Source organism: Lactuca saligna, chromosome 5 (assembly GCF_052625555.1).
Source record: "Lactuca saligna cultivar CGN05327 chromosome 5, ASM5262555v1, whole genome shotgun sequence".
Classification (NCBI taxonomy): Eukaryota; Viridiplantae; Streptophyta; class Magnoliopsida; order Asterales; family Asteraceae; genus Lactuca; species Lactuca saligna.
The window spans coordinates 234,587,773-234,607,303 of record NC_136421.1 but is presented as its reverse complement, the minus strand read 5'-3'; the positions used below and the strand labels follow the sequence as shown (position 1 = coordinate 234,607,303).

Below are 19,531 nucleotides of genomic sequence, written 5' to 3'. Positions count from 1 at the left end.
TCTCTTATTTGACTTTCAAGAAAGTGTAACTTAGTTGAGATTTTTAGATAAAATGTTAAGTTTGTTGGGTTTTTTTGAACAAACAAAACATGTTTGGAGTTTTTTAAACGGTTTGGAAACTTCGTTGGGCTTTTAAGTCATTTTCCCTTTTAATTTATAATTTTAAAACATGAAAAATATTTTAAATATTCGATTTTTCGTTCAAAAGTTAAACAAACTTCCAAATATTAGTTATAAGTCACAACACAAAATGGTAAACAGTAAATTTGTAAAGGGTAAAAGATATAAAATGTTAAAGAAATTTTATCTGCAAAAAAAAAAAAAAGGAAAAGTAGGATCGGATCGGATCGGATCCCAATCTTACGATTCTAGCTATGAACTTACGATCTTACCAGCGATCCTACCTCAAATACGATCCATTTAGGATCCGACTCGCTTTTCATACCTAAGATCGTAAGATTGTACGATCCTACGATCAGGATCGCGATTTTGACAACCATGCATGTATGAGTTAAGAAGATGCTTTAATAAAGCTTAGCTACATGTACAAACCTTAAAGCAAAGATAGTCATGATGGAATCATGACGAACTTTTTAGAACCTTGCTTTTAATAGTAACTTTAAAATGCTAAATATTTATAATATTTATATATGAGATCACAACATCTCAAATTCCTAATAACTTCAATTGTGGGTTACCATCAAGATTCTAAAAAGTTCGTCATGGCTTCGCCATGGCTCCAAAACTTGTGTCTACCGCCAAACTTTACTAAAATGCCGCATTAACCCATATATGTGTATAAAATAGATTAATAGTTAATACAAATAAAAATATTAAATATATACAAAATTGTCGCCTTAAGTCACGCCTTACAAAGGACATCGCTCGCTAAAGCTCGGAAAAGTTTGAGGCTTGACATTGCCGCCAAGTCACACCTTACGTTATCTAAAACCTTGGTTATCATGGATATGAAAAACAATTTTTATTTATTTATACTTAACCGTTCTAAAAAATATAGATATACTAATTTTAATTAGTATTATGTTTAACAGACATCTTTGAGGATGACATCTCATTGGTATTAATTAATATTTAAGTTGCATTTGAATGAAATTAAATGTATTTTTTTAAATTTAATATTACTTTTAGTTATTTATATGGTTAATTAATTTAAAAATAATTAAATTATAATTTTTCAAATTTTGATCATACGGTTAATATTTAAAATATCAATTATTTTTTCAAGTTAACATAATATATTTTTCAAATCTTATGATATTTTTAATTTATTTTATTATAACTATTATTTTCTATTAATAAAAAACTACTACTTGTTTGGAAAAAAATTAAATCAATATTATGTAAGCTAGTTTTGGATCAATTTTTTGTTAATTTGAGGTTTTACAGCAAATAAACAACAAAAATAATCAATGGTTTTATCTCAAAATTGTAGAACAACCGATTCCATAAAAATAAAAAATTAGACAAAAGAAGTAAGACTCATCACTCATTAGTTTATTTTAGACAAACATTAACATAATTCTGCAATCACTCCAATAACAGTGTGTAAAAACTAAAAACTAAAATCGATTTTCATAATGAACTAGAATATGTAACAACTAACAAACTAACAATCACCAATGCATATAATAGATTGTGAAAAGTAAAAACTAAAATTGAAATTAGTTGTTTCGTAAGACCTAATCACCAGGGACGCATCTTTCTTAGGGCCAGGAGGGGTCTTGCCCCCCCCCCCCCCCCCCTTTTCTGAATTTTAGGTTAAAAGTAGTCCAACTATGTATCATTTTTTGAGATATAGGCCCTGTTGTATGGAAAATGGGCTTTGGCCCCTCTTGCCCAAATCGGAATGATGTGAACTCGTGAAGGACTTACGACGAATTGAAGTATCGAACCCCAAATCCCAATCCTCATCTTCCGTCAATCCGTTGAATACTTGAATATGTTCTTCATTAGTTCATTGGTCGCTGTTCTAGTTGTCAGACGCCTCAGTGCCTCACGCCCACTCTGCCTCCGGCAGCCTCCACAGACCACAGCAGACGTAATAGCCGGCCGCAACTAACAGAAAAATCAGGAAGAAAAAATCTTTAGTCTCCATTTGTAAATTTCTGTTCTTCCTTCTGTAAGTTCTGTTCTTCCTTTGTGACTTTGTGTTATTGTGTAATTTGGAAGAAAAATCAAAAAGTCAAGAAATTAGAATCTCAAACAATGTTATGTTTTCCTTCGTGTAATCTTGTTCACTGTTCAGTCTCCATTTGTAAATTTGCTTAATTGCTTGTTTTGGTCTTGTGGGAATTTCATAGTTAAGTGTTCACATAGTCGAATGATTTCACACACTTTGTTCCTCCAATTGCTTCTTGTTTGTCCAATAGTCCAAATGACCTAAGATTGTTGATTTGTTCCTCCAATTGCTTGTTGTTTGTCTTAAATGAGCTGAGATTGTTAATTAATTTGAATTTCTCCTCTATTTTATTGTTGTTGGAATTTAGAATCAAGAAATTAGAATCTTAAACAGTGTTATATGTTTTCTTTTGCAAAAACTAAAGTTAATTGGTAGATTTTGAATGAATTGTTCATACATTTTGCTTTTTTTTTTATAGATACAATGGGCAAGATGAAAACCATTCATTCCTTTTTCAAAAGAATGGGTGATGATGAAGAAACACTTAATGAAAATCATGAGAGTAAACGTCAAAAAGCTTCAACAAGTGAGCCACAACCACAACAACATAGAAATCAACAAGAGAATGACATTTCTGAAGCCACACAATCAAATCCTAATGAGGTGGATCTTAAGAAACTAGAAAGAGATCCTGCTACATGAAAACAAATGTGGGACTATCCGGTTAATTTAAGAGAAGAAGTAAGATGAGCTTATATGACTTTAGGACCTTTCCAAATACGTCTTAAAGAGTATCATGCTAAAGGATCAAAGAAACATCCTCGTAGATTCCAATACTTTTGGTTCAACATTTTCCCTAATTGGTTAGAATATTCTCCAACAACACACTCAGCTTATTGTTTTATTTGTTATATATTTAATGATAAACCAAGTGTATGTCATGGTTATGATGCATTTACTGTTAAAGGATTTGACAATTGGAAAAAAGTTAATGACGGGAAAAATTGTGCATTCTTGAAATACATTAGTTGTTCACAACATAGAAATGCAGTTGCATTTGCTAAAAACTTGATGAGCCAAGAAGCACACATTGAAAATATTATAGGGAAGCAAAATGAGGCGCAAATATTGAAGAATCATTTACGATTAAAAGCTTCAATTGACACAGTTCGTTGGTTAACATTCCAAGCTTGTGCTTTACACGGAAATGATGAAAGTCCTAATTCCAAAAATTGTGGTAATTTTCTCCAACTACTAAAACTTCTAGCATATTATAATGATGAAGTTGCAAATGTTATAGTAGAGAAAGCTCCTTATAATTCAAAGTATACTTCTGGAGAAATTCAAAAAGAGATTCTTAGTATTATTGCAAATAAAGTTCGAAAACATATTCGTAGTGAAGTGGGGGATTCATACTTTTGTGTCATGGTTGATGAGTCACAGGATGAGTCTAAAAAAGAGCAAATGGCCATAGTTTTGAGATTTGTTGATGCAGAAGGGATCATTCGGGAAAGATTCTTGGATTTGGTTCATGTCAAGGATACGTTATCGCTAACCTTGAAAACAAATATGTGGAGACAACTTTTACACTATCAGTTTGACGTTAGTAAAATCTGTGGTCAAGGGTATGATGGTGCTAGTAATATAAGAGGGGAATGGAATGGATTACAAGCACTTGTTCGTAAGGATTGTCCTTATGCATATTATGTTCATTGCTTTGCTCATAGATTACAACTAGCACTGGTGGCTGCTTCAAGAGAAATTATTCGTGTACACCAATTTTTTTCAAACTTAATTTTTATAATTAATGTGGTTTGTGCTTCTAGTAAGCGTCATGATGAATTACAAAAAGCAAAGGCAACTGAGATTGAGCATTTATTGGAACTTGGTGAAATTGAATCGGGCAAAGGATTGAATCAAGTTGGGACATTAACAAGAGCTAGTGATATACATTCGGGTTCTCATCTTTGTTCTGTTTGTAGTTTGCTTAACATGTTTGATTGTACTTGTGTTGTGCTCCAAGGAATAATTGATGACACATCTGCTACTTATTCTCAACGCGGAGATGCTGATGCCGCTTATTGTTACTTGAAATCATTTGAGTTTGTGTTTATTCTTCACCTGATGAAGGAACTAATGGGAAAAACTGATATACTTTCTCAAGCTCTACAAAAGAAATCCCAGGATATTCTTAATGCCATGGAGTTAGTTTCACCAACAAATGAGGGTCTAAATGATTTTAGAAACAACGGGTGAGATTCTTTACTTGCACAGGTACAATTTTTTTGTGTGAAACATCAAATAAATATGTCGGATATGAATGCTCCATATACTTCTACTCGATATCGGCCTCGAAAAACAGATAATCATGTTACTTTTGATCATTTTTATCGAGTAGATTTGTTTACATCCACATTGGACAAACAATTACATGAGTTGAATAGTAGATTTAATGATCAGGCGATGAAGTTGTTACGTCTTAGTTCTACTTTAGTTTCAAAAGAATACCCTAAAGTGATTAACATTGATCAGATTTGTCTTCTTGTTGAGAAGTATTATCCTGAAGATTTTACGGAGCAAGAGAGAATTCAATTACGATATCAACTGGAGATTTTTAATATTGATACGGCAAAGAATCCTAGGCTAAGTGGTGTATCAACTATTGCTGACCTATGCAAGGGACTTGTGGAAACTCAGAAACGTGAGACGTATTATTTGCTTTATAGAGTGGTTCGGTTAATCTTGACACTTCCCGTTTCTACCGTAACAACAGAGAGAGGATTTTCTGCAATGAAAATATTCAAGAACCGCCTCCGCAATAAGATGTCGGATGACTTTCTCGCAAACAATTTGGTGGTTTACATAGAAAGGGAAATTGCTAAAAAACATTGATTCGAAGTCGGTAATTGATGATTTTAAAGATCTTAAAGGTCGTTGGACTGAATTGTAATTCTTTTTTAGGTATTTTTGATGTTTAATTGTTAAAAAAAATTGGGTTTTTTATATGTAAGAATGGTAACTTTAGGTATTTTGGTGTTTAAATGTTGAAAAATATTGATTTCTTTTTTTGTGTAAGAACGTTTATCTTAGATTTTTTTTACTTTCGGCCCCCCTAACTATATGTTCAAGCTCCGTCACTGCTAATCACAACAACAAGCAAAGAAAAGGAGCATTCCTAATTCCTAACTCATGAACAATTCAATAAATTCAAAATTAGAAATCAAATGTTTGAGATTTGTGAATTCTAATTCCCAAATCTACTATTTCAAAAAGAGATGAAACCAATGATTGATGGATTGTTATATGTGGAAACCTATTGTGGTGGTGAATGGCAAGACCAGGTGGTGTCCAGGTGAGTTGTAGGCATCCAACTCCAATAGGCAAGACTGAGGCAGCGACAATGAGGGTGAAACTGGGTAAGGTTTTGATACGATCAATTTTGACTTCTACTCTGACTTATTAGGAGGAGGGACAATTAGACTATTAGAGAAATCAGGAGGTGTCACAAGCTAATTTTGTCAAGAACATGCCTATAGTTAAATCTTTTGAATTTGTATGGCTATCTTTAACAAAAATTTCAGAGGGGTGGGGGGCACGACTTTTCCTGGCCCTATACAAGGTGTGCCTTGGTTTTCAAGCTAATGTATTATATATCTATTAGTTTTATATTTCTTAGAACTACTACTATTTATTACTATGAATTAAAAACCCACTTAATTTACCAACATTATTGTTATAAAAGTAGCTTTTGCTCAATATTTTTATCAAAAAAATAAAGAGTTAACATTAAAACTAAAATAATAATAGAATATAATTTATTAATGAAAAAAATTGAAATGTTCTATTGGTTGCAAATGAATATAGTTGTAAGCATTTAGGTTGAAAAGTTAAGAGTTACATCTCTATTAATCGAGCGATTGATTAAGTGGGATGACAAAAGGCGAAAAAAAATTGTTCACAATTTAGCAAGTGAGTCATATGTAAGTATGTATGTAGGATGTTTTTATCTATGTACCTTTTTCGCCATCACCTTCCTCGGAGGAATTATCCCAAGATTCAAAAAGGTTGTGTCATTGACAACAAATCACATATGTGGTGGAGTTTGATTTTAGGGTTGGTAGAAAGATGATATGGATGAGCGTTGGAACAACTGGAACCGGAACCGGACCGGAATCGGACCGGAACCAGTTATGATTTAATATAGCGGTTCTCTAGTTATAACAAAATCGGTCCCGGTTCTAAAACCGGTTAAAAAACCGGAACCGGTCCGGAAGTTTAAAAGACAAAAAGGGCCCATCATTAGTTTAAATTTTTTTCTTATTATCTTAAATCCTAACTAACAAAATCCTTTCCTAAATTACCTAAGGGGCCGATCATTATAGAATACAAATGTAAATCGGCGGCATTTAGTGAGAAAAAAAATCAATTCTTGCTTGGGCCAATCATAACAAAATCCATTCCTAAAATCAATTCTTGCTTGGGTAATCGACGATCATAGGTTCACTCATTCACAGATTCAAGTTCACGGAATTAACAATCAACTCACTCCTAATCTCAACTCTCGGTTCTTACTTGGGACTTGGGTAATAACGATCGGTTCAACAAATATCAATAATGGTGAAGCCAAGCTCAAGTAATTGGGTTAATACTGAATTGGATGAAACCCAAGTATTTGATTTGTTTTAAAAATTGGTTATATTTTAATTTCAAGGTTATATCCGGACGATTTGGTAATATTTTAATTTTAAGAATTAATTTCATTGTAGCGTTTTTTAAGCAATAGATAGAGTCCTTATAAACTGTGAAATTTTCAAATTAAGTTGGTTATCAATTGCATTTGAAGCAATGATAATTGCATATGACAACGTGTTGATTATGCAGTTTTAAAATGTGAGATGACTATTTATAACTTTTAGTCCATGAGTTCTATTTCATTTGCATCATGGTATTGAATAGATATACGAGTAAATAAGTAATGTGAAGAAGAGTACATGCGTTATTTTAATGTCACTTGATTATGTCATTATTGTGTTCCTAATTGGTTTGATGTGAATGATGCTTGGTTTGTTAGATGATATATCATATATTTTTGAACTCATTTTGATAGATGATATATAATATATTTTTCATTTGAACTCATTTTGCAATTATAGGATCATGAAGATGACTTTATTGATGATACACCTCCAGTAGTTAATAATATTAGTGATGGATCCGAAAAAGAAGATGTGCCAAAACCAAGTCTTAAGAAACGAAAAAGGAATGGAGGCGTGCCAAAACCAATTATTAGCAAACGAGAAAGAGCAAGGAATAATGGTAAAGGAACCGCTCCTTGTTGGGTAGCGTTTGAGCCGATGTGGATTATAGAGGATGATGGTGTTGAAGAAAAAGTGTGGAATGTATTCATTGTAAAAAAAATACTTAAAGCTGATACGGATCGAAACGGGACATCTAATATGAACAAACATCGGAGGAATTGCAAGTTAAACCCGGACAATAAAGAAAAGCATGATAAAAAGCAAGCCAAATTGAATTTTAAGAAGGAGTCAAATGGTGAGACTAGTGTACAAACATGGAAACATGATGACACTAGGATCAAACATGCATTACTAGGCTTTTTTACCATTTGTGAACTACCATTCAAGTATGTTGAAAATGAAGCATTTATTAAATATACTAACGCGCTTAATGGTAGGGAGATCTTGCCTTCTAGTTTAGACTTTTAAAATCATATTTTGGTTAAATATGAAATTAGATACAAGCCTTGAAAGACAATATATCAATGAAAAAAAATTCATTTATTTATATATGCAAGTTTAATTGGTTTATATTTTTGAATTTTGATAGAAAAATCGTATGAAAAGGATCTACAAAGAGTATTGAATCGTTTGGACTTCGAGGGGATAAAAGAGATGGTGGATTTTCTTGAAAAGTTTAACGTTTTGGCTTCAACAAAACCTTTAGTCCATCGATTAATCCGGGAAATCTTAGATGTGAACCTACATCTTAAAAAATGGTCAACCAAAGTCAACTTTGTTCATTTGATACCCAACATGAAGGACAAATATGACAAATATTCGGGCGACTATGCAAAGATGAGTGATTATGTTTACTTTGCAATATTGCTAGATCCTACAATGAAGTCTCAATTATTGTTGTATACTTTTAAAGAAATGATTGGTTCCAAGGATGAAAAGTTATCAAAGTCGGAGATAGAATTGAAAGCATATGAAATGCTTTATGAGGTCGAAAGGAAGATTGAGAAATTTTTTAAGACCTACTTGGAAAAATACGACATGAGCGGGTCTTCTAAACAACAAAGTTCTCAACAATCCGTTGATTGTGATGATGATAATGACTTTTTTGGCAACTTCCTTAATAGTGGAGGTGACAACTTGGATGCAGTGGAAAATGAATTAATTATATATATGAAAGAGCCCCAGGTTATGTACAACAAAAGTTTTCATATCCTAAGTTGGTGGAAACTTAATGGTTTAAGATTCCCGATAGTTGCTCGAATGGCAAAAGGTATTGATTTTTTTTTTTTAATATTTCATATTTCTTTTAATAATTAATGATGTTACATTTAACAATAACTTATTTTTTAACAGATATATTGGGGATACAAATCTCAACTGTAGCATCAGAGTCTGCCTTTAGCACAAGGCGTAGAGTTTTAACCGACTCTCGTGCTAACTTATCGAACGTGATAGTTGAAGCTTTGTTGTGTACCCAAGATTGTGTTAGAAAGAGTAGAAAACCTATAATAGATAACGTGGACAACATTTTAAATGACGATGAAGTAGCTATGAGTATTTTGTACTTTCAATTCTTGTCATATTTTTATACGAACTTTACATTTTAGTAAATGCTAACAACATTTTTGTTTTGTGTTTTATATAGAGATTGAGGAAGCTTTACGCAATGACAAATCAATGGGAAAGAGACCAATGGAGAAGTAGATGATAGCTAGAAGAATTGTTTTGGTTTAAACTTGATTGGTTGAATTGTATTAAATTTGATATGTGGGGATGAGTTTGTTTTTTGAACAGTACTATGTTTTTTTGAAACTTGATTATTGAATATTATGTTTTTTGAAACTTAATTATTGAGTATTATGTTTTTTTGGAAGCCAACTTAACAACTTGTAAGTATTATGAATTACATCTAAATTAGTTGCATCTAATTTTTAACCGAAAAGCTCCTTAGTTTCACCTAATTTTTAACCGGTTCTTGTTTGGAAAAATAACCAAAAACCGAGACCGGAACCGGTACTGGAACCGGCAGTCCGATTACTGATTCTTTTGTTATCGTAATACCGGTTCTGGTTCCGAACCGGTCCGGTTCCAATGGTGGGAGAGACGGTGATATAGTGGTTATTTGAAGGGGATGAAATCTTTAGGTTAAGCTAGTAGAGATAAAGATATTTTATAGGAGTTGATAAAATTCAGATAATGGTTAATTACCATATTAGTCATGTATTATATATTTTAACTAATTAAATTTATGAAACACTCCTCCCTAGGGTTATTTAAAAATGCCTTTTAAAATCAATTGATTTTAAACTAGAGGGGAATCATGCGCGCTGTTGGCGTTGTGTTTGTTTTTTTTCGAATTTCAAGTTATACCAAATGGTGGAACATACTATAATATTAATCAAAACATATTACATATATAGAAGGGGTCTTCATATGACAAACAAATAATTGAAAGTATGTTGCTATTTAGTGTATTTTACCCTAGAAAAGAACCCAAAAAGTTAAAATGTTTTGAGATGATTTACCATTTGTTGCAAGCCACGACCAGAAGAAACAATATCTATAGAACCTTCCATGCTAGGTGTAATCTGTGGAAAAACGATGCATAATCAAAATACTAGAACCGATCATCGAGATAAATTAAAATTAAGGATAAATTACACGGATGGTCCCTGTGGTTTGAGGTAACCTGCGCGCCTAGTCCCTGAGCAAGATTTTTAACTCGGATGATCCCTAATGGTAAAATTCATAACCCTCCTGGTCCCTCACTTAACATCCCGTCTAGTTGCTCCGTTAAAACACCCCACGTGCAAGGCACGTAGGGGTATTTTTGTCTTTTCATGTCACCCAGTCTTCTTTAAACATGGTTTATTTGTCTTCTTCCCCCATTTCTTTCTCAATCGCAGTCTTCTCCTCCCACCTTTCTTCTCACAGCCGATCAAACATGGTGAAATGCAATTGTGGTGCGATAGGCGTTATACGTACTTCAACTACGAAAAGAAACCCAGGTAGGGCATTTTATGCTTGCCCGTTAGAGGTACGATGCTGGAATTGTTTTGGGGGATTTTCTATTGTAACCCTAGTATGTGTATGTGCTAATCGAAGCTATTCACAGTACAGGGACCAAGGTCTGGCTTTATTAAGTGGGTAGATGAAGAAAAGCATGGTCATGAGGCGGAAATAAAAAATGAGGGGCTTGAAATCCAAATTCAAGAACTTGAGGTCCAAAATCGGAATCTGAAGGCATTGTTAATAATCAGTTGGTTTTTGTTTTTTGGGATAGTTGTTTACAAGTTGTAGTGTTAGTTTTAAGATCAACTGAAGTAGTTGCAGTTGTTTACAATGCCTTGTAATGAATCTTATTTGTATCAAGGGTACCCTTTTATCAATGAAAATGATATTTTGTTGAACTTGATTGTATTTTACAATTTGTGATGTATCTTGGGACATTGGTTAAACTACATTGCTAAAAGAAATCAAAAGATTACATTGACAAAAGCAGATGACCAAAATAAAAGCAAAACATATGACCAAAATAAAAGCAATGCCAAAAGCAGATGACCAAAATAAGCAAAACAGATAACCAAAATAAAAGCAATCAAAAGATTACATTGTTTTTCAAAGGCAAAGTAAATTTCTAAAACTGGATACTATAATTACACCATTGTTTTTCAAAAGCAATCAACATAACCATCACAACACATAAATTAGTTCAAAAGAAGACAATGTTTGTCAACATCAACCAAAACAATACATAAGCACCTAAAAGCCACATTTATGGGACACCTTTCCCTTTTTTGCTAACACTTGCCCTCACTTTTGCACTTCCATCCTTCACTTTTGCACTTCCAGCACCACTAACATTCCTTGAAGTTTGTGATCCACCAGCCTTCACTTTTTCACTTCCAACCTTCACTTTTTCACTACCATCACCACCAACAATCTTTGAAGTTTGTGATCCACCAACATTCCTTGAAGTTTGAGAACCACCAGCCTTCTGTCCCTTGCAAGTCCTTGCATTATGCCCACTTTTGTTACACTTAGAACATGTCACTGATTTTTGTGCTCTTGACAATTGGTTACCTTTCACCAAATCCTCAACCTCCATGGCAGATCTCCTTCTCTTTTTCTTTGGTCTTCCAATGGGCACATGGTGTTTTGGAGGGAGTAAGGTTGTAGGGCATGTAGACTTCTCCCACATGTTCCTTCCATTGATTGGGTGAATTGTAAAAGAATACATATTCTTCCATGTTTCTAACCAATACGTTCGATGGACCCAATGTTCGGGTATCTTATCAATTTCTTTGTTCTTCAACATCTCCCACATACATGCTATTGCATGTGCACATGGTATCCCTATTAGTTCCCACCTTCTACACGAACATGTTTGTTGGCCCATATCTACCACAAACTATTCCAAAAGATTTTTACTGACTTGATATTTCCCATTCCCACAGAAAATAGACCTTAATTGTGAAGCCTCTTTCTTCAGTTTTTCAACCCATATGGTAGCTGTAGGAGTCAAGGGACCTACAGCTTTATCAATTTCCTTTTGCACAGTTACAATTTTCTTCACTAAGTACTCTCTAATGTACTCCAAACATGTAATGATTGGTACATCACGACCTTCAACAATCTTGCTATTTAGAGATTCACACATATTGTTAAGCATAGCATCTGTATGAGCTCTACCTAATAAATCATTAAAATATGTATGAGCTATTTAGAGTTTCACACATATTGCACAGCTACAAACTAATGATCTAACATTAAAATCTACCTGTAAAGTGTGAACGAGACCAATGTTGAGGAGGAATGTTTTTAAGCCACTCATACGCATCATTATTAAGTTTTCTAAGTTCCTCCATTGATCGTTGAAACTGTTGAATAGTAGATGCTTTTGCACAATCCCATAGCAAGTCTTTGAATTGCTTTGCCCTCCAATTAGCTTTCATGTTTTCATGGATATGACGAAGACAATAACGATGCTCAGCGCATGGAAACAACTTTGCTATAGCAGGTAACACTCCCTATATAATGGAAAATTGTATTAAAAGTATATCATATATAATGTATTAATTTGATATTCGAATTAATACCTTTTGTCTGTCTGTCATAAACGTAAAATTTGAGTTTGTTCCTAAACCCAAATCATCCCCTAGACAAGTTAGAAACCAAGTCCATGAGTTGGTACTCTCAGATTCCACAACAGCATAAGCCAGTGGATATGTCCCATTATTACCATCAATTCCCTACATAAGTAAAAAATTTACAATTAAAGCACCATCAATAACCTAAAATACAACTTTTTATAATATAAATGTAGTTCATATGAAAAAAGGTTACCACAGTTGAAAGTATTTGTCCTGGGTATGGACCCTTCATAAAAGCACCATCGAGACCAAGAAAGTCTCTTTTTCCAGCAGCAAATCCCTTTTTTAAAGGACCAAGACAGATGTATATGCGCTTGAAAGTTCTAGTTTCTGAATTTGGATTTGGTTCACTCTCTACATCAATCTTTACAGTCGTGTCTGGGTTATGTTTTTGAAGTTCTTGAACATAGTCTCTCAATAGAGCATACTGACCAACATAATCCCCTCGCACCTGATTGAGAGCTTCAGTTCTAGCCCTAAACACTTTCATCTTGGAAAGTCCCACTTGGTAATCACGTTGCAGTTGTTCTTGTAAAGCACGAATTGGAATAGTTGGGTTAGATTCCACCTGAGTTGTAATCTTTTTGGCAAGAAACTTATAAGTACACGCTTTAACATTCCGAGTTTGGAGACAACGATGTTCTTTGTTGTAAGACTTGACCATCCAGTTTATATCACGTTTCCATTTACTAGCGTAGAGGCTCCACGGGCACTTCTCTTCATCTTCATTGTTGACTTCTTGTTGACCTTCCCCACTTTTGTCTAAGTTTCCCAGTTTTGGTATTGTCCCCCTACACACAACTCTTACCCTATTCTTGTCATTTTTTTCAAAACCAAGTTCCCTTCTTGTCTCAATAGCATGGACTTTAACTCTTTCTTTAAACTCTTGGGCTGTATTAAAGGTTTGAAGGATATAAAATGGTTCAGCAACATTTGCTTCATCATTCTCATGAGCTCGTTGGATAGCTTTGATGGTCTTCTTTCGTTGACCAACTGGACCTTCATCCGAAGATGATCCTGACAAAAGTACCTCGTTATTTAGTACTTCATTAAGCTCTCCAACTTCATTCTCTTCTTGTACCACATTGTCATTCATACCTCCAACCCACTCTGCATCCATATCAATGTTATCATTGAAATCATTCATGTCAACTTCTACATCATCTAAGATGTTGTCATTGTCAACATAAAAGTCTATATCATCGGACTCACTGGATTTATAACCACTATCATCGTCAAAGTTGTCCCCACTTCCAAATTCTTCTTCGTTTATGTCCTCAAACATGTCCCCACTTTCAAATTCAGACCATGGATCTTCTCCACCCTTGTTACCATCCCTAAATTCAACTTCATTCGTGTTCTCAAATTTGTCCCCAATTTCAACTTCAACGCATGGATTTCCTTCCTTGTTATTATCCTCATATATCAGTTATGTCCATATTGTCATCTCCAGTGACGTCCATTACATTAGCCTCTTTAGAAGCATCCCCAACAACATTTGTCTCCCCAGTATCATACCAATCTAAGAAAAGCCTACAAGAACATGATGGAGGTTCAATAATTTCCTTTATTTGAACTTTTGCTTGATTTGGGGACATTGTGTACGTATGTAATTGGGTTTTTCCATGCTCAATATAGACTTCAATCAACTTATGCTTGGAAATGAAGGTACCCAGATGTCTCACATCCTGATCACTACCCAAAGCAAATAACCCGAAATCTAAATCTGAAAAAGGTCGTTTAAAGTGATAGTACAAAGGTATACCTTCATCAACATAGCCTAACTGTTCCATCATTTCATCAATGTCATGCACTGAGAAAGTATCCATGTCGAGTAAGTCTATATACGTTTGTTTTCCTTTGATGTACTTTCTTCCAGGAAATTTGGTGAACTCTCCACCATGGTATAACCTAATGGAAAAGATTGTCGGATGCCCCCATGTGAAATAGCCCACTTCAGATAAGGTTTCAACAAAATCCAAGTTATAGAAGATTGAGAGTGAGAGAATACTTACAGTAACGACGTCCAACATCGATTTCCTCCATATTTGCACGTATACGCCACAACACCATTGCGTTTTAGAGGAGAAGATATCACGATTAGGGTTTTCTTATCGGAATGTTGAAATTTTTCTGGGTTTTCTGAATGAAAAGATGGAGTACAGAGCAAAATGATCGCCTCTTCGTATACAACATGGCGGTAACACTAGAATATTAAAAAGACAAAAATACCCCTGCGTGCAAGTGGGGTGTTTTAACACTAGAATATTAAAAAGATAAAAATACCCCTACGTGCCTTGCACGTGGGGTGTTTTAACGGAGAAACTAGACGGGATGTTAAGTGAGGGACCAGGAGGGTTATGAATTTTACCATTAGGGATCATCCGAGTTAAAAATCTTGCTCAGGGACCAGGCGCACAGGTTACCCCAAACCACAGGGACCATCCGTGTAATTTACCCTAAAAGTAATAAAAATCTTATTCTTTATTGGTGGAAGGATCTCATTCATGTTCCACAACTTCGTTTGGTTCTCAAATTCTGATGGAATTGGAATCTGAGATTCCATTCCATGGTTGAATTGTTTGAAAAAAGTGAAAGATTTACTTAAAAAGATATAATCTTTTTTATTAAAAAAATATATTTGGATAAATTGGAGGGGGTAATGATTCAAATAAAATATATAAATTAATTGATTTACTAAATTAAAATATATTCTAATTCATAATTAACTATTAAACAACAAAAATAACAATAAAACAAAAAAGATAGTTATTGTGGGATTGGTTCCACCTTCATTTGTCCTACTCTTATTTTAAGGAATTGCTTAGCACCCAAACTCCCGCTCCATTTCTATTAAAGACAACTTATAATGTTTCCTGTTTTTCATCTTTGTTCACTTTTCCAAAACACTAATTGATTAACTTCAACTTGTATTCTTTATAAAATAACAAAAACAACCATAAAGTATTATATTTATTATAACTTAAATAGGAACGGAGGTTTACCAATTATAAATAACTTGCAAATGCAAGACATCTTCAACCTTTGTTCAATTCATCTATCTTGATGGGTGCTATGTACTCACTTTGCTTCAAGGAAGTAGAACAGGTATGCTCTCATGGCGAATCAAAATTAAAACTAAATAAAAAAAAAACAAATTGTAATGGCAAAAAAAACAAATTGTAATGGCAATGGTAGCAGATGGTGACGATAAACTCATCAAAAAATTCGCTAAAATACGATTAGAAAAAAGCTCAATTTTTTTTTCTTAAAGTATGTTTCATTTTTATTAGGGTGAATATCAAGGATCAAAAGAATATATTAATGCTAATTTTAAAATCCATATAAACTACCAAAAAATATTTTGGATTTTCAAAAAAGGCCATAAAAATACTCAAAGAACAACAAACAAAAAAAAATATCAAATTGAAATGTATTGATGATACCTTTTATAAATAATAAGTTTTTATAAATTGTAACGATTATGAAAATAAATGAAATACGAAGTTACTTGAGTTTTCTTGAAGTATGAGCAAGATTAACCACAGTTGATTCCCACATTTCGCTTAATGGTGATGGTATGTGAGCCAAAGTCTTTTTAGATCACCATTCAGCCTTTTTATACCTATAAAATTTAACCACGGGCAAAAGCGTCATTTAAAAAAAAACCAAAAGTCAACGAAATTTGAAACAAAACTTGGCTATAAGAATATTTTTCAGACAAAATACTCATTTTTGGATTTTAGGTAGAAGAAGTAACATACTACATACACCAAAGGGCAAAATGGTTAGTTTTTTGGTTTACTCAAATAAAGAACGGAGTAAAGAATATGTACTCTTTCATATGATAAGCAACAACTTCAAGCTCATTATACACAAGTGGATCCAAAGGACATATTGCCTTTGCTTGCAAAAAAAACTATACATAACAAAAAAAATGAAATTACATCAAACCAAATAAAGAAAAGGGTATTTTAGACATTTTGTGAAGAATGTGGTATACAAATTAGCACCTGATCAGCGATTTTGAAGGTGTGGGTGAAATCGTTTATGGCTTCCACTTACTTCTTAAACACTAAGGGTCTAAGTTCCATAAGTTTTTTGCAATCTTTAGACCTAAACTTTTACTTTTGGAATTTTGGTCCTAATTGCACATATTCCTTTCAATTTTGGGACCACTTTCAAATGGTGTTAAATTTCACTCGTAAGAATTATAGAAGGATTTTTGGATTCCTCAGCCACACAATATATTAATAAAAAATAATGATATTGGCATTTTCACAAACACTTGGAGTGCATCGTTTGAATACATTATGCTGATTGCTAACCTTTTCTAATAAATCGAATTTAGGACTGTATTGGGCACCACAGGTAGTAAGAGATACCACCAAAACAGAAATCTCTACAGCCAGCAGCGGAGCCGGCCTTCGTCTTCTTCGTTGACTTCACACAAGATGGAAAATCCACGACTGCAGAAAGCACACAAATATTGAGGTCTTGAACTTGAAATTAGAAATAAGAACAAAGAAAAAGATTGGAGCAGGGGTTGGATTATGATTGTTACTACCCAATTGTGCATGACGATCGAAATCAAGAAGCCAACAACCAAAAGCCAGATGATAGAATATGATGGTGGTGGCAAGAATATGGGCTAACATCCGGAAAAAAGCGATGAGCTTGCCTGTGTGTCATTCAGAAGTGGAATGGAAGCAAGAGAGAATATATCTTTCCATCTGTACATTCAATTGAAAAGTTCAATTTCAATTATAAAAAATATGTATATGTTTATGAGGAAAAAAACCTTTCTGTGAGTAGCCCTCGGTTGTTCTCCAAATGAAATCTTCGTCATCCTCTTCTTCTTCGTGATGATGATTCTTCACAGTCCTTACCATCAGCTACGATTTCTTCTGAAGAAACACAAAAGTCTATCATCACATAAATGGCGCAATTAAGTCAAACAATCAAACCCAGACGATAGACATAAGCAAGGGTGAAGGTCCAGTAGAAGAAGGTTGGAGAAGGGTTTCTTGCATCTAATTGGTAAGGCTGGTGGAAACATAAAGGTGTTAAAGTAGTGTAGAAGAGAACGATCACCAAATTTTTAAGGCGGTCTTTAAAAAAAAACTTTTTAAATAAAAGTGACGGCTAAGTAAAAAGAAACAAAGAGTACAACAACTGGTGTGACCAAAGTAGTAAATGAAAGAAAAAATGTGGCAAAAATGAGAATTGGCAAAGGTTCCAGTTCACCAAGTTTTTAACAATTAATAATATATATAATCCTAACAATTTTAGAGTCTTTAAGTACGAAAAATAAATGTTCTGAATTTGAAAAAAATATTTAGTTTCTTTAAAATAGTGAGGAATGATCAATTAACATGACTTTCTTAATTTCATTCGTTAATTTCTACCCACTCTCTAAAGTCTTCAATGTGACCACATGTCAAAATAAGTTAAACAATGAAATGATTACCGAGAACACACGACATTGATTCATTTGGAATAAGTAATTATGTAAACCATTCCACTCAAATCAAACCTCCAATATCAATTCAAAACAATAAAAAGGTTTTAATAAAGCAAGATAAATGTTTTTATAGACCCATATTCAAGAAAAATGGTATATGGACCCTAACTCAAAGGTAAAGGGTTTATTAACCAGCAACTAACTCAAAATCCAACATAAACAAATAAGCCAATAAATGGTTAGCTAAATAACTCAAAATCCAACATAAACAAATAAGCCAATAAATGGTTAGCTAAATAACTCAAAATCCAACATAAACAAATAAGCCAATAAATGGTTAGCTAAATAAGATCAATAAACTTCAAACAAATACAACAAAACAAAACGGAATAGTTCTAAAAACTAATAATGATAATAATACAATATGATATACCCAAGTGACTCTTAAAGGTCCAAAATCAAAAATATGGTTAAATAGGCTAAAACATGAAAGCATCAAGCGGAAACATTCCATGGTGGTGTAGAGGAATCACTTACTACAAACTAGGTGACATGTTAAGCTAGTAGAGATAAAGATATTTTATAGGAGTTGATAAAATTCAGATAATGGTTAATTACCATATTAGTCATCTATTATATATTTTAACTAGGGAAAATAACTCTTGAGGGTAATTAACTTTTGCGTTTGTACTCATTTGGTCTTTTTTTTTTTTTTTTTTTTGTATTCAATATACCATTGAACTTGTTGTTTGTGTTCACCACAACCCTTTTGACCGGCTTTTCACCTGTGATAGCCGGTCAAAGGGTTATGGTGAACATAAACAACAAGTTCAATGGTATATTGAGTACAAAAAAAAGGAAAGGGACCAAATGAGAACAAACTCAACAGTTGGTTACCCTCCTGAGTCATTTTCCCTTTACTCATTTACAGCAAATCACACGTCATCTCCTACTGATATTAATGACTTTATGAGATTCATTCTTGCTTCTCTTCAAAACATAACCCACGAAAGAACACTATTCAGACATGTATAACTTTGTAATGCACTTGAATATTTATTAGGGGAATCTTGACCAAGCAGGCGCATTTCATGACTACATTTACATTTCCAATCGAATGATTTATCGTATCATGGATTCTAGACAAAACTATAAACGAGTGGAATCACAAGTGCTATGATTTTTTAGTTTACTTAGCTTTAAGATCGAATTCATGGGATGGGATACAACATCAATATGTACAATATCATGCTGCTTTTGCAGACACATCACCATAATATACCTTGAGGTAAATGTTTATGCTGATAAATATATCTCTCATACACAATCATATCCTTTTGAAGAAAGGTGTTGACAACTAACCACAGTAAGCATAACATAGACCAAGTTTTAACGAAGTTACCCCTCTGAAACACTCTTCATATACGTTGTAGTCAAAGAAGGTTGCAGTCTTTGATAATTTTGCAACTTTAATTTCATTTAACTTTTCGGGGAAAATGACTCAGAAAGGTAACCA

General features: G+C 33.5%; 3 protein-coding genes across 4 annotated transcripts; 2 read left to right on the top strand and 1 right to left on the bottom strand.

Moving 5' to 3' along the window:
• The first annotated feature begins 2,896 nt into the window (after window positions 1-2,896).
• LOC145046390 (uncharacterized) lies at window positions 2,897-4,396 on the top strand. The gene has a single exon (XM_078994679.1). The coding sequence runs from the start codon at window positions 2,897-2,899 to the stop codon at window positions 4,394-4,396; it is 1,500 nt and encodes a 499-aa protein (XP_078850805.1).
• A 51-nt stretch (window positions 4,397-4,447) lies between these two features.
• LOC145046389 (uncharacterized) lies at window positions 4,448-5,032 on the top strand. The gene has a single exon (XM_078994678.1). The coding sequence runs from the start codon at window positions 4,448-4,450 to the stop codon at window positions 5,030-5,032; it is 585 nt and encodes a 194-aa protein (XP_078850804.1).
• Window positions 5,033-11,809: 6,777 nt separating this feature from the next.
• LOC145046397 (uncharacterized) lies at window positions 11,810-17,662 on the bottom strand. 2 transcript variants are annotated; one of them, XM_078994685.1, is made up of 10 exons: window positions 17,353-17,662; window positions 17,119-17,284; window positions 16,880-17,020; window positions 16,063-16,176; window positions 14,923-15,689; window positions 14,567-14,785; window positions 12,745-14,462; window positions 12,498-12,650; window positions 12,179-12,428; window positions 11,810-12,090 (listed from the first exon to the last, which is right to left on the bottom strand). In XM_078994685.1, the coding sequence occupies exons 7-10, from the start codon at window positions 13,834-13,836 to the stop codon at window positions 11,810-11,812; spliced, it is 1,776 nt and encodes a 591-aa protein (XP_078850811.1). In that variant the 5' UTR covers window positions 13,837-14,462; window positions 14,567-14,785; window positions 14,923-15,689; window positions 16,063-16,176; window positions 16,880-17,020; window positions 17,119-17,284; window positions 17,353-17,662. The 2 variants fall into 2 exon arrangements, with proteins under 2 accessions (XP_078850811.1, XP_078850813.1); XM_078994687.1 differs by lacking the exon at window positions 17,353-17,662 and having other exon boundaries at window positions 17,119-17,304.
• Between the last annotated feature and the right edge of the window lie 1,869 nt (window positions 17,663-19,531).